Source organism: Pinus tabuliformis, chromosome J, assembly GCF_031772625.1.
Source record: "Pinus tabuliformis cultivar Carrire ecotype Pingquan chromosome J, CPIR1, whole genome shotgun sequence".
Classification (NCBI taxonomy): Eukaryota; Viridiplantae; Streptophyta; class Pinopsida; order Pinales; family Pinaceae; genus Pinus; species Pinus tabuliformis.
In genome coordinates this window covers 760,039,297-760,055,688 of record NC_142295.1, presented here as the reverse complement: position 1 = coordinate 760,055,688, position 16,392 = coordinate 760,039,297, and the positions used below count along the sequence as shown (strand labels likewise).

Genomic DNA, 16,392 nt, shown 5'->3' with positions numbered 1-16,392 from the left:
TCCCAAACCTCCACAGAGCTGCTCCCACTGAGGCTAGACTCCCTTTGAGCCTACACGATCTCTATTGGCTTAGTCCTGCAAGCACTCATCCTCCTGGATCAAATAACACTCGTGCAAATCTTGCCAATCTCGAATATGCAACATCATGATCCGATGAAGACTTTAGCCTATCAATCTGAAGTCCATCACATGAAGCCATCTCGATCGACCTGATCTCATCCATGCCAAAGAAACCTTCGAGTTGTCCCAACCATCCATGACAAGACATAAGAAGTCCATGATCTACAAACTGCCACACAACATACTGAAGTGCACCAAGTTCACCACCGATCCACCAGAACTCCCAGCCCATCTCATCATGTCGTCTATCGAGACCACATCTCCAAGTCTTTAGCGAAACTCTCTGATTCATGATCTAGACATCCACAACTCCCTCTGAGTTGCTTCGTTGTGCACACTGATTCACTGCCCCCTCAAAGTAGCTCAGATACGCTCCGATACAATGTTGAATTTCCATGATCTTGGGTATAAGATAGAATCTTAAAATCTCTGACGCTACCAAACCAAGAACCTCAACGATACTACTTTGCACAACGGAATATAAACAACAGTAAATCACAGATGCACATAATATAGACAACTTTTTACAATTTTCAACCCAACTTCGTCATATTAATCAACATATAATACAACAGTCTAGGGCTGCTGTACCAAAGATAATGGCCCTCATACATCCACTAGTACACAATACAAAACTGGGGCTTGGTGTCAGTACATCGACAACCAATCTACCCTCAACAAGATACTCTGACCATCTGGATGATGTAATCGACTCTATCATCTCCCCTCGGTCGTACCCTGTACTTGGTTGGTCCTTCGACTCTCGATCTGCAACTCCTACCTCTATCAGTGCTTCAAGTCCATCTGGCCATTGAATCTCGGCTATCCCATCTGCTCTCTAGTTGTGCCTTTTTCCATCAAGGCCACAACACATCGAGACTCCTGTCGAGTTGTTCACAACTCCACTTGTGAACAACTCTCGATCTGCCCATTACTGCCACTGAGGGACTTCAACCCACTATTGTCTTCCTGTGCTGCACCGATGAAGACCAACATAGGGCATAGAGGGCTGCCACCTATCACTACAAGATGTCCATCAACCACAATGAGCACTTGCTAGGAGGACTACCCATATTCTGTTATAGATGTCCTTCTCCACACACACGTCTCAGGCTCCACAAACTACTCCTGGTTGATCAGACCCTTGAGCTCAACTACCACCTCTCTTGCAACTACCTTTATCCATCAAGGTGTTGCTCACCGAGCTCCAACTTTGACACTATATCACTATCCTCCAACAGACCATAAATGCCCAATCACGTCCACACTTGGTTCACTCTCATGCTGCCCTCAAATAGTCCACGAGTGACCAATCCTCGCTGTAGCATCTGCTCCTAGTTAGGGCATCCAACACTTAGGAAACCCTTTCGCATGGCTTGCTAACAGACTTCCAAACTGTCCTCTCCTAGGACATCATCCATTAGCATCAATTCAACCTTAACACATCAATACAATACATACCTAGCTCATTCTTACAGTTGTGTGTTCTTGTACTCTCGTTCCTGCACTCGTGCGGTCCTGCACTCGTGCGTTCCTACACTCGCGTTCCTGCACTCGTGCGTTCCTACACTCACATTCTTGCACTCACGCGTTCCTACACTTTACTCGTTCCGGCACTCACGTTTCGGCACTTGCGTTTCGGCGCTCGCGCATTTCGGCACTCGCACGTTCCTGCACTTGTGCGTTCTTGCACTCGCGCGTTCGTGCACTAGTGCGTTTGTGCATTCCTGCACTCGCGCTGCCCACACCCGAGCTGGATTTCTTGATGTGTAGACTATGAAAGATGCTTCTTGGATGTGTTAAATGACTCTCCTCCACCTTATATTTATACATAATACAAGGGATCCATCAAATCACAAGGCTTATTAACATCAAGCCGACCTTGACACTTATTGTTCATGCCCACTCAACAACGACAATTCGGAATTGGATGATTCTCGATGCGTTGGATTTGTCTCATCATCTACTATCATCCTCATCCATCACATGTCGTAATCTCATCACGGTTTTGGCCCAAACATCTATGGGTGTAAAACCCCAGCCTTGGGTTCTAAGCCCACAAGCCTACTTGTGGCACTTTGACCTCCAACCCTCGAACACTAGGGCTTGGAGTACCTCCCAAGCTACACAAAAATCAACAGACGAGGCCAGGTCGAGTTGCAGAGGGAGATAGTGAGTCTCCAGTATATTTTGCCAGTGGAGATTAGTATCAGCCTGAGCTTTACCAGTGAAAGGCAAACAATTGTAATATTTCTCAAATTGTTGAATAATAATAAAACCCTCATTTGCTGCATTGGTTTTCCCTTTGAGGTTTTTCCAGGGACATTTGTCCAAAAACAACAGTGTCAAAATTATTGTGTGTGCATTATTGTCTCAGTTCCAGTGTTTTTATTTTCAACAACGTTTTTATTTGTTAAGATTGAGGTAGTGGATTGTTTGTTCTTTGTTTTATTAATTAATTTACAAAAGACAAATAAACTGCATAAGTTAGGAGAATAATACCCAATCATTGCAATTGTTGAAATTTGACAATGCTACCCGCCAAAAAGTGGGTAACCCATAGGAGAATTTTTTTCTCCTCCTTGGATAGTCAGCTAGCCAGTGACCCTATATTATCAGCACATGACATGATGCTGGGATGCTCCACTTCTTGCTTCGGTTAGATTTCCCTCTCCCTTTGGGATTCCTTCTTGAAGGAAACATCCATTGGCAGGTAATTTAACCATTTTGTAATCATGTGCTTTCACTTAATGTTTTGGGCATAATATTAAGGGGTGATGATTGATTGATCTTGACTATATTCTTGTACCTTCACTTCGCTTGGGAGGTTAGTGTTTGACTTTAGTCGAGTGGGGCCTCCTCTATGGCATTAGGGTTTAGGAAGGACACTACTAGGGAGGCTTTGATTAAAGTAGCATGCCCAACATATTCTATATTTACCACTTTCCATCTTTTTTGCTATACCCATTTCCATTCTTTGGACTAGTGGTGATTGGTCATGGGGATTGACACCCTTTCATGCTTGATGCAGGTGCATGGACCGAGCAAAAGATGTGAGAGTCTGGACAAGAGCTTCCCAATGTGATGGGATGGTCACATGGTAATGTTGGAAGGAATTTTTAAATGTTTTTTTATGAAATTGTAAATATTTACATTAAGAATTGAGTTTTGATTTTTTAGAAATAAGATGTAGAAGTTATTTTTAGTTTCCCTTATTTTGTGGAGAAGGGGAAACGATTCATCCTTTGTGACTCTTGGTTGTCATAATTGGTTTCTTTTTGGAAACATAAGAAAACAGTGTTTGAAGAGTAGAAGAGGAGGAGATGAGGAGAGGAGAGAGGGAGAAAAGAGAGGATCTCATTGTTCTTCTGTGTAACTACAATTATGAGTTTTGGCAGACGCTTGTACCTTCAATCTGTGTGAACAGAAGGTATTTTTGTGTGAATGGCATAATAAACAACAATGTTGGGCTGTATGTTGTGAAACTATTAAATGAATTGAAGTTCTGTACTTACCCTAAATCATTCCCTGTTGTGAACTGTTAGTAATTCATAATTTTATCCTTGCACGTTGATATTAGTCATTTTATGAAAATCTGTGAGTTGTTGAGTCAATTTATATTAAGAATCTGAATCTTATAGCCCAATCGTTGTGATTGTTCATGTATCTTGCGTATTCTTGTTGAAATGGTCTCAAAACCTGTGGAGGAATATGTGACTGTGTTCTGGCGTAGCAAATGCATGGTTGTCACAACAACTCGAGTGCTATGACAATAGAACAGAGCACCTTGTTTTGGCATACAGTCAAAATGCCTCTTTGACTGATTTTCGATTGGCAAATTTGTTACGGTGTTGCAATCTTGGTGAAGAAAGGCGCATGGAATCATTTATTGCATCAAGGATCCATTCAAGTTCGTGGAGAGTCGATTGGGAACAAGGTCAAGTTGTTTCATCTTTCCCGGAAAACCGCAATGGAAATTTTAACGGGTGCTATGATATCATTTCGTAGCACCTACAATGTTTTAATGGGTGCTACAAAATCATTTTGTAGCGATTGCACAAAAAATTTTCGGGACTGCGTGTTCAATTTCTAAATGTTCGTTTAGCTTTCTCGTTGCACCATTTGTTAAATTGAAACATATGTAGTTGGATTTATGAAATGAGGTGAGAGAAAAATCTCTCATGGAATTTATCAAAGTAAATTTATATTCTTGTGTTGATTGCATATGTTAATGTTTCATGACATACTATTGAATTTGACGTAAATACAGAGATGTACCCAAATCAAAACAAATCATAAATAAGTAAAAGGTGTAGTAGAGGGGTGGAAAAACCAAGTCGAGGAAAGGGGTAACTCATACCTCCACAATTTCGGGTGGAAAAAGCAAGCCGAGGAAAGGGGTAACTCATACCTCCACAATTCCTCCTTGCATCTATACACTTAGGATGTTGGGCCTCTATTAGTTGGTCTCTTAGCTGTGGCACCCTGTCTTGAAGTCATTCCCACTCTGTGGTGGCACATGTCACTTCCCCTTGGGGGCTAGAAACATCTAATAAGGTCATCCATCTAACCATCCCTAACATGAGGTAACTTGTTTATGGGAATTGATCTTGTTAAACATTTGAAGGGGAGGTTTGTGTGAAGTATTACTATGCCCCCAACATTGGTTATGGCCCACTACAATGCATCGATGGTTATTGTAAATAATGATTGTTAATTTTCGCTTGATCTTAAAAGGATTATATTGTTAGGTGGTTTCATCACTGCAACATAGTCTTCTGGAGAGATGATTTCCCTCATTTCTTAGTGGCATTGTTAAGGTCATTTACCCAGTCTAGAGAGAGGGTGTGACCTTGATGGTGTAGTGTTGCCTATCTAGACCAGAGCATTGGGCCACTTGATGACCCCACATGATGCTTGCGATGAAACACTGAGCCCATGAAGCTTGGTATTGTATATATTGATGATGTGCCTAGTGGACCCAGGACACCCCAAGTTGGCCTTGACACTGTTTGGTGGACATTACTTATTTCAGATCTTGAATGATGATGATTATCCTTGAGATGACAGGGGAGGGCTTGCACATCACTTATTAGCCCTAATGCTTGAGTAGGAGAGTGCCATGTCATCCCTCTTGCGCTTTAGAGGGTGATGTTGGGCACTAAGGAGATGACGTCTTAGTATGGAGGCATGACCTTGATCTAGGAGATACATCTTGGAGTATGGAGCACTCATTAGCCCACATGACACACACGTGGCATTTAGATCTCTTTTGGAGGTTGATCTTATAATTGAGGGTGCACATAACCAAAATAACACTCAGTGCAACCCATCTTTGAACTGAAAATACATAAAAAAAAACAAGATCTAGATGGCCTCTAACATCAAAAAAAAATCATGCTTCAACAAATACCTACATATCATCAAAATCTTTGCCTATATTGGGATCTTTGTCATTGATATCATCCTCTGAGCATTAAATAAGATAAAAAATGCTTAGCATGTCGATTCAAGATTTTGTTTGAGTGATGGGTACAAGTTTAGGGGGATCATGATAGAGGAGTTCAATAATCAATGCCACTAACATCAAGGTACAGAGAGGGATTGGTGATCTTGATTAAATGCTAGTTTGACACCCTCATACATGACAAAATCCAATGGAAACATTGCAACCCCCCCGCAATCTTGAAATTTTGCAAAACTATTAAGTTTGTTGGATTTTGAGTGAGATCTAAAATTTTACTTTCTTTGTATGAAATCCAATAAGGTCGGAACCACTCAAACATCTTAGTCATTTCATGGTAATGTTAAAAATTTATGTAAATTTAACATTACCATGAATTGCATAGCAATAGTAGGGCCATAGGCTTGAATATTAGGCACCTATTGTGGGCTAGTGCCTAGTCAAGACAAAAATTAAAAGAAAAAACACAAAACAGGTCCCACTTGTTGCGTTCTACACGGCTTTACAGAACTGATCGGTTCGATGAAAATGGCTGGTTCGGTAACAGTTCAAGTCATTGGTCCCAACTGATTTTTGTCTCAAAACGATTGAACCAACCAGTTCAAACCGGTTGGGTCCAGTCCTGATAACAATGATGTGGTAACATGGCTCACTTATAATGAGATCCTCCTAACTAATTTGGACCTTATTAACGAAGAGGGCCCTTTTTATAATGAGATCCTCCTAACTAATTTGGGCCTTATTAAAAAAGAGGACCCTTTTTATAATGAGTGACTATTAACTAACTATTTAATGGGTCTCGCTTATTAATAATGTATCTAAAGTGGTCAGGGTAGGACCCTAACACTAGGAGTATCTTTCATTGGCACCAAAAATCTCCCTTACAAATGGAGGGAGCAATCCCTTATATAGGTTTAATCTCCATTTCCTTCTTACAATAAAATATTATTTTTTTCCCTACATCCACTTTTTTTTCCAAGGAATAATAATATAACAATACTCTAAACAATTTTCTTAATAAAAGTAAAAGGAAGTTTGTATTCCTACCATTGCCCACCAACTATTGCGCAACTATGTTGTTGCTGACACTGCTACACTGCTGCTAACTTTGCATCTGCATTGCAACTCCTTCTCAACTGTTGTCGCTGCAACTGAGAAGCATTCGAAATACTGAATCATTTGTGTCTTTGTGCTGCATCTGTCTCCTGAGCATTTGACTGCTACTAACCTCTGGATTGTCCATTGAAGAATCTGCACTATTGCTGACTTTGCTACTGAGCCTCCTACTCTACTGTCAACACTGCATCTGCGCTCCTTAGCAACTACTCTGCAACTATCACTCATGAATCTGACTACATCACTAACATTGATCCATCTTGCTACTGAATGTTGTGGGTCCTTGTAGCAAGGTGATGATCCATGAGGATGATACCTCAATGGACCTTCCCCAAACCTCTGCAACTTTAAACTTTGATCTACTCATACTGCTCTTGCTACTGCTCTGTTGCTATTTCTGCAATGTTGCTGCAACTATTGCAATAATGACTATGATCTCCCTAGATCCTAAAGCACTAGCTTCCATAGGGCTGCTCCCTTTGAAGCTAGACTCCCTCTGAGTCTCGATCTCCCAATGGGAAATCTCACTACTCCCTCCTGAGTCCTCGAAACTCGCACTATCCTCCTACACTGGAAACTGGATTACGTAGCTCTGTGTTGGGAATCTCTTAGCCAGAACTGTACCTGCATATTGCAGTTGGGCAATTCGCACTACTTGTGTCACTGCATCTCTCTCTGCAACTGTCTCCAAGGCTACAATTGGATTTGAAAATGTCTAATGACAGATTGCATCTACTGACACTGAACCTACTACTATGATATTGTGGGCTCTTTTAGCAAAGGTGATGGTTCCGCTGTAACAATCTGGAACTGATCTGATTGTTCTCCTCGTTGCAAATGCATTGGACCTTGCCCAATATGGCACGCTGGAGTCTTATACTCCTACTGGATCTGGTGCCCCACTATCTCCTTTTGAGCATAGTCCATGGCTGGGACCCTTCCTTTCTTTTCAACTCGCACTTTCTCTGACACTTGTTTCCAACAATTGGAAGTTGAATTGCTACACAAATCTGCATTCTAGGTAACTCGCACGACCTCCTTTGGAAATCTTGTACGGTCATCTCTGCAAAGCTGCAAAATCTAGAAACTCAAAACTGGAGAAAATAAACTTGGAAGCTCCCTCTCTTCCTTGCTTGACTTCTAGCATTGCTATTTGCACTCCCTTATGGAGTGAGAAAATATGCCTGTTGCTACTACCATCTGCAACTGAAAATTTTGAATTTTTGAACTAGAAACCCTCTGAGAGAAACTCCCGTGTGTGCACTTTCTCTTCCACAACGCTGATCTGCTACCGCTGGTCTAGCTGCAAACCTACTGCGTCGAGATCTGCTCAACGAAATTTCTGATCTGCTCACTGAAACCCTCTATCTAGCAAATCTACTGCAAATTCTTGCGAGTTCCCACAATCACACTGCAAAGTCTTGTAATTACGCGTGAATTCTTGTAATTGCGAATTCCTGCAACTACGCACAAATTCTTGCAGTGCAACCCTCTAGCTATTGAGGCTGATCGACTTTTCTACTAGCCGCAAACTGAAAGTCGAACCTCTGCCTCTGCAATTCGCACTCTACATAGATCTGGAAAGAAATTGCTTAGATCTCCCTCTTAACTGCGAAATTTTCTCCCACTTTGTCTTTGAGCCTCTAATATGATCAATAATGCTCTGATACCATGTGAAAATTTCAACTGCTGAAATCCTATTGCAGCAACTGGAATTAATTCTTCTAAATGTTAATTAATTTATCAGTTTATTGCTACGACAACAATGGATTAATGACATTGCAACCTTCACAAATAAAAAAAATATTGCAGAAGAGAAATTGGAATCTGAGAAAATAATAGCTCACACACAAAATATGACAGTGATTTTTGGACAAAAGTCCTTGAAAAAAGCAACTTGGGAAAACCGGTGTAGCAACTGAGGGTTTTATTATTATTATTATGCAACAACAAAAATTATGAGTACAATCTATGGATGCCCAACTGGCAATCCAACCTGAGAGAAATATTGGCAAAATATTCTAGAGATTTTTTCTTCCTTCTACAATTCCACTGCGAATTCCTGTAATTACGCGTGAATTCCTGCAATTATGCGCGAATTCTTGCAATTATGTGCGAATTCCTATAATTACGTGCGAATTCTTGTAATCACGAATTCTTGCAATTATACGTGAATTCCTATGATCATGCGCGAATTCTTGTAGTCACGCACGAATTCTTGCAATCACGCGTGAATTCTTATAGTGTTGCCCTTTTCTACAGAAATATTCAGCCTCCTCTCTCCTGACTCTTTTGGAACTGAAAATTCCTCCAGAAATCTGATACTCTGCCCCTTGGACTTTTGCTACTCGATCATTGGCTCAATCTCCCTGCTGAATCACCTGCTACTGGAAAATCGATCTGCCTTGATCATTGAGTATTTGCAACTAGTGTGCCCTCAATCTCACTCGTGCATCCTTCTGGCTCAAACTTCTCCCTTGCTAGATCTTTGCAACTGGGTAGCTCGATCTGCCAAGAAACTCGCACACTAAGTGTGTTCCTCCATCTACCCATCGAGTTCTTTTTATAAGCTCACTGTGGGACTCCAACGACTAAGATTAAAACTTAATCAATGGCTGAGATTATTTCCTACTCTGCCCCTCTGACATTTGCTACTAGATCATTGGCTCGATCTCACTGCTGAATCACCTGCTACTGGAAAATCGCTCTGCCTTGATCATTGAGTATTTGCAACTGGTGTACCCTCAATCTCACTCATGCGTCCTTTTGGCTCAAACTTCTCCCTTGCTAGAGCTCTGCAACTGGGTAGCTTGATCTGCCAAGGAACTCGCACACTAAGTGTGTTCCTCCATCTACCCATCGACTTCTTTTTATAATCTCACTGTGGAACTCCAACGACTAAGATTAAAACTTAATCAATGGCTGAGATTATTTCCTAGTCGATCCATGTGAGTTTTTAGATGATTCACAAATTTATCAATTAATATTGATTAATTAACTCCTTTTCCTTAAAAATAGGCTAATAATCTAGTTGAGACACTTTTAGGTGGAATTTCCAGAAATGATTTTTGGGTTATGGAGAACTCCTGTGTTTTAGCCTCTCCACATACTTTTGCGACTAGAACAGCTCCGATGCCACAAAAACTAACAACCATATTATGCTTGTCATTTCCCCTTTTTGAGCCAGCACATGACTTAGGCTAGTGAGTTATAATGAAGGGGGTGACCTCAACATTTAAAACAATAATGTTTGTCTCATTATCGTTTAAAGGGGTGGCCCCTTTTTCTTTTGAAAACAAATTTGCCCAATTACATGTGCCAATGAGAAGTATAACGATTTTGCACCATGATCTTCATAAGTGAAAGTCAACATGTCATCATGAAACAGGGTCACACCATGATGCCCTTTTGATGTGTGAGTATTAGGCTAGGCTAACAATGGACACATAATCATGATCCACCCACCAATAACATGTCATAGTATTAAAGAGCATGCCACAACTAGTCATCTAAACCTCAAGTGCAACAATGGAAAGAGAACCAGGTACCAAGATAATCCACCACATATCCAACTGAACCAATGTGCATCAACATCATGGTGAAGTAAGAGGATTCACAATCATCAATTACCAAGATGTACTATTTCCAAGTAAACATAGAAGGTGTGCATCTCAAGTCCATCAGTATCTTTGTAAGTTACCTCTGCAAAACCTGTCATTTGATGAAAACCACAATTTACCACGCATCTAAATATGAGGGGTAACACACAAATAATTAAATAATTTGCACATAATTATGCACAGCACGGAAGGTTTTCACCTGCACCAACATTAACTTCGCCATAATCAGAACCAGTAGTTGTAAGCTTTGTCTGTACCTTAGTTTGATCATCTCTGTCAAAGTTCTTTTCCAAAGGAATCAAGCCCCTTCAGATTTTGATGGTTCTAAGTTGCAATAGGTCCTGGTTCATCACCTCGTCCCTCACACTATACAGAGTATCATACCCACCCATAATAAATTGCAAAATATGCTCCTTATTATTAAGCATCTGCGAATTATCAATGTTATCTGGTTCTGAGGGTTGGTAAATCACTTTCAAATGTTATTTGGTCAATTGTATAGAAGGACACAACTGGAAATAAGCCACTGATGATGCCGCAGCATCTCCCTGTCAATTTTGTTCTCTGGGAATTGATTCAATTGAAAAGACATCAGATAATTCTATACAATCCCATACAGCATTTCTATATAATTTAAACCTTGGGTTCTTAGCTAGGTATTGTTCCTTAACATGCTGTACAATCAAGTCAGAGTAAGCATAAACTTTCAAAACTTTAATTTAAATTCTTAGCAAGATTAAGGCCTACTACTAAGCTTCATATTCCGGTATATGATTAATGTAATTAAATTCCAAGCTGAATGGAAAAGGCACTGACTGTCCTAAAGGAGAGGTAAAAATCACATCGACACCTGATTGATATCTAGCCTGAGCACCATCAAAGTGGATGCTGTTTCATTTCCTGTTGTACTACTCCCTTTTATGAGGTTGCTTGTACCCCAGTATGGGCTTCTCTTGAAGGATATAATCTCTAGTCCATCTGACCATGCTTCTCTGATTCAGAGAGAGGAATAGAGCCATTGGCCTCCTCCCTTGGTATCAGTTATATTTCATCCCCGGTTTTATCTATCACTGGGCCTATTCCATTTTCAGGGTTTTTTTACCTCCAGGTTATATTGTTTCATTTGCTGTTGTTGTACTTCTTTATTTTATTTCTCTTTTAGGGGGCCTCTTGTACTGTACCTTGTTCTTGTAGGGGCTTCTCTTGAAGGATGTAATGTCTAGTCTCTTAGACTTAGTTTGGTCTTTAGTGGACATCAAAATAAATATAAATTTCAATTTTCTGCTACTTATATTTTCTTTCAATGTTTTCTTTTTCTTTCCTGTAATTTAGTTATTCCTTGTTAGCTTACAGTATTGTTTTGGGCTTCTCTTGATATATCAGACTTAAGGTCCAGTTGAGAAATATGCCCCATGCATGTAAAGCCAATTAACCTTCTCATAAATTATTTGTTTCCTGTGCAGGATTTGCTGGCTGGAAAGTCATCCAAAAAACCACTCCTAATATGTAGGATGTTATTTCTTATTATGACAATATGTGGTCTATACATGTTATTTATCTGTGTTAGACAAAGAAATATGCATGTCAAATCAAGATATATACTCAAACACGTTCTGCATAAAAGCCCTTGTCAAAAGCCAGTTATCAGATTGGAAGATAGTGTTTCTTTACACTTTCCTCTTCCCAGGACACATACCAGGTAGGAATCTATATTTGCTGTTTGCCACACAAAGCTTTTACCCATATCTTCGATTCTTATATGCATTTCATTGGGCTTCACGAGTATTTTGACTTGCTATTGCTTTGTCAGGGATGAATGTGCCTGCACACCTGTGCATTTTTTTGCTATATTATCCATGCAGAGGTCCGGCAGTGGGTGGTTTGAAACATTACTGAATAGCCATCCTAATATTAGTTCACATGGAGAGATCTTTTCAGTGAAAGAAAGACGACGAAACTTCTCCATCATTTCTCACACATTAGATACAGTTTACAATCTGGATTGGATCAGCAGTTCTGTCAAGAATGAATGCACAGCTGCAGTAGGTCTTAAATGGATGCTTAACCAGGTAATTTGTGATCTCTTTTCAAGTCTTGAATATTTAGTAGTTTGTAAGAAGCTTTTCTGTTATGTGATATCATTTACCTTCAAGTTTAATTATGTTTTCTGCCCATTGGTTGTTTGATTCAAAGGCTAATTGGATTTATACATGCTTCTCTAATAACAATTGTGTAAACAAGATTACTTCCTATAAGATTTTATAACTGCATATGCACATGACAATAAACACAAGATAAGTTGTAGAGAATAATAAATGCCAAAGCTTATTAATGTTGCTGCACTATCAATCCAGCAGAGTTAACCTGAGGTAGGGTATTGAGCACACACAATACTTTTACACCCTCTACCCTAACTAATATTACTAAAGTCTAACATATTCTTGTAAACATGGTCACTTAATATTAAATACATAAGATATTAATATTGGGGCTTCTAGTTTGTTTCTCCAATAACCCCCTTAAAAATTCAAACAAGAACTCCAATAAAGCTCTTAAATTATCAATCACCTTGAATATGAAGACATGGGTTTTGAATGAGATTACCTTGATCCTCTAATTGATGTGTTTCCCGGGAGATTTCTTCCCCTTCTTCAGAGGTTTCCCATAACTTGATGTGCAACCTGAGTTGGCCTACTTACAAGTCAGAAATGGGTGACCAAACATATTTTTTTAGGGAGCACATTCATTTGTTAGCCTCTCTCATAAAACAATAATAAATCCAAAAATAAATAAATAAATTAAATATTCCAAGTTAGGAATTTGTGCCTAACTCTTGGGTTGTTCCTCTAAGATAGGAGTTAGTTTAGGTAACTCCTATATTTGTGTGTGTTTGGTGAGAAATTATCTGAGAAATTATCTCAACCAAAAGTGTCTAAGATAGCACGCACTATCTTGAGAACACTGTCTCTCATCTATTTATTTGTAACACTATATTCAATTATTTTAATGTGTAATGAGAGAGAAGCATGAGGCTTCAGCCTTTTTCCGCCAATATTGTGTGTCTGGTTTTTATGTGTGATTTATATATTTCTCTGAGTTAATTTCATTTTCAATATGTGGTATCAGAGCTTTCTTCAAAGGCACGGAATCCATGTACTTGGACATTATTTTCCTGCCTGAATTCCTTAACTGGAGTTTGGACAAAGTCTCCCCATTCGTCATCGATACCAATTTCCGTTCCCGCATCTGCTCCGTTAGACTTAACGGAAGCCCCAATGTTCGCTGGGGATCGATCCAACGGCACAGAATTACTTTGATCCGGCGTTTCTACGGGCCGTGCAGAGGTGTTCCGATCCGTGGTTTGATCAGGCCGCTCGTCACCATGACGATCTAGGGTTTGTGTTTGACGGGTCGAAGAGAAAGGAAAATCCGTAACATCCTGAATACCTAACAAGCCAGAGGAGGCTTTAAAATTCATTTGGAAGTCTCGGGATCCAACATAAGTAAAGGGAAACCCTCTTACTTGTTCGATAGGGGACGACGTGCTGCAAGCAGCAGAAGCACGAGAGAGTGGGGCGGACTGCAAATCAGACAGTCGGGTGGCGCCACTGTGAACATCCACTTCTACATGGGCGCTAGTATTGGGCAGTTGCGCAGGAACGGATTTGAAGTCTCCAAATTCATCACCGTCGCCATCACCATTTTGGACTTTGAGTTGAAGGATTTGGTGGAAGATCGTCCAGCCTAAAATTACTTTTGATAGGCTGAGTACGCTAAAACGCTATTGGACAAAGGAGTCAGCAGAATTGTAGAGGCCTGCGTTAAAAGCGATTGCTCAGAACAATACCTGCTGTACAAACTTCAAACGTGAAGGTTGTCATCGTTGCCAACGTGTGTGAAGACTTGTGCTGGGAATCGAATAGAAATCCGAAGAGATTGAGGATGTCGTCATTATACAAACTCTAGCCCTCACAAACAAATTCTGTTGACCGGAGTCGTATAGAATTGCAGTCAGATTTTGAGTTCAATTATACAGCGGTATATCTTCTTTCATGGCTATGAATAAGGGTGAGTAAAATATCTGGTATTTATGCGGAAGTGATGTTTCAATTCTTCAGAGGTTATTTTGTTTGATAATTTCATGTTTCGTTGATATCTTGGCACATATTCGGAGAATATTAGAAACTCTGACACATTTGATAGTTGCAAAGAGGAGCTCGTGTTGGAGAAAAATCAAAATTCAAGAGATCATGCCCTCTGTCGATCAGTGATATTCTCTTTTGGAGGAAGTCACTGTATTTCTACATGCTGTACGTGGAGATTGCGTGATTGGAAACAACATAAATATCATTTAATTTTGAATGTGGGGAAGAAATTACATGTAAGTGAATTAATTTTCACATTATGTGAGAGAATGAGTGGGGTGAGAATGAAGTTTAACACTTAATGTTTTCATGAACTTTAATGGGTTAGAGTTAGTGGAGAATAATATTTGGGACGAAGAGAGAATTAATGGTGAATATGATGAGAGATGAGAAATGCTGCTTTAATTTTTGAAATTTTTGAAATCTTTGAAGTGATAGATTTTTCAAAGGAAAGTTCATTGATGTAGGAGGTTGAGTTAGGTTTTTGAAAGCATTTGCTTCCAAAATTTGCGAGTGTCAGAATCCCATTGTTTGAGAAAGCTTCAATTACAATGTTGTAAAAGATGAAAGGTTGATGATCTCAATACTCAATAAAGACATATTATTTGTGGTGATTGTGTCCTAGATCCGCCCGAAATTGAATAAGGGGATCTTAGGTACACCATGTGTATTTGTGATGGCATGTGTTTTATGGATTTATGTTTTTGCTTTTTGATCTGTGTCTAGTTGTGACACATCAATAATTTCATCGCATACATAAAGCAAGCACAACACATAGCTGCAAGATCAACACTACAACAAATAATCAAAGTTTTCAACATCGGTATTCTACCTCAACAATCAAATTCACTCAATACAATCAAGTTCATGAATCTGCAGACTCTAGCATTTCAAAGCAATGTCTACATCACTACAAACAAGTTAATGAATCTGTAAACTTCAACGTTTCAGCGCACATTCTACATCAACATTATTAAACTTGTAATCAAACTCAAATTACATTGAATTGTAAGGGTGCATTCTCGGTTGAAACCGACACCCAAGCGTTGAATTGAGTCAAATTGAATTCATTGTAGTGAGTCATTGAAATCATTGTAAGCTTTTTTGGGTGCATTTTCGACAGTGTTCGACACCCTTCTTTTAAAGCACAATCAAGTGAGTCCATGAGTTTTAACTCCAAATGAAACAAACAACAAGTTCACATCTCCTGCAGGCGAGCGTGCGTATTCATTCAAGCAATTTGTGTCAAAACAGTACAAAGTTCAAACTTTCAAGCGAGCCAGAGTGAAGTTCATTACAGCAACCATCAAAGCAACCAAGCAAGTTCTACTCTAACACCAATCAAGCAAGTTGAGATCGACATCAAGCGAGCGTAGCTATTCATTCAAGTGAGCGTGAAGTCATTTATGCAAATACGATCATCATCAATCGAGAAAGTTCTACAACTCTAGCAAGTGTTCCTAGCAAGTGCAATAAGCAACAAATCAAGCGAGCATACCATTCAAGTTCCATAGCAAGCGAGCCTGTCATTCAAGTAACAAAATCAAGTGATACAATTCAAAGCACGACATCTACGACAAGAGAGCCTGATTTCAAGTGAGCAAGTTCAGATGGCGCAACATATTCAGTGGTTAAACATTCTTCATAGTTTGATCATCTCCAGTGATGAAGACATGGTGCACATCAGCAAAGAAACTCTTGCTGATCTTTCACGGCATCTACAACAAACACATGAAACCATTGAGTTTCTTCAACTAGAGTCGCAACTACAAAAAGATGAGATACAACAAAAGAGTGCTTCTTCCAAGTCATTCAACCATACAGATGAAGATAAAGATGTTGATTCCAAATCACTCATCCAAACAACTTCAAGTGTCGAAGTTGTTCATGATCAAATTCAAATTTCTTCCAAATCCATCATCAAACC

The 16,392-nt window shown here is 39.6% G+C and overlaps 1 protein-coding gene across 3 annotated transcripts in view; it reads left to right on the top strand.

Annotated features, from left to right (window-relative positions):
• Window positions 1–16,392, top strand: part of LOC149228946 (uncharacterized) — a 96,928-nt gene that overhangs the window by 22,361 nt on the left and 58,175 nt on the right. For 2 of the 3 annotated variants that reach the window (XM_089378426.1, XM_089378425.1), the window contains exons 3-4: window positions 11,784–12,019; window positions 12,131–12,389. In XM_089378426.1, coding sequence (XP_089234552.1) covers window positions 11,784–12,019; window positions 12,131–12,389 — 495 coding nt within the window. Of the gene's footprint in view, window positions 1–3,151; window positions 3,221–11,783; window positions 12,020–12,130; window positions 12,390–16,392 lie in introns of all 3 variants that reach the window. The other variant, XM_089378427.1, reaches the window with a different exon arrangement.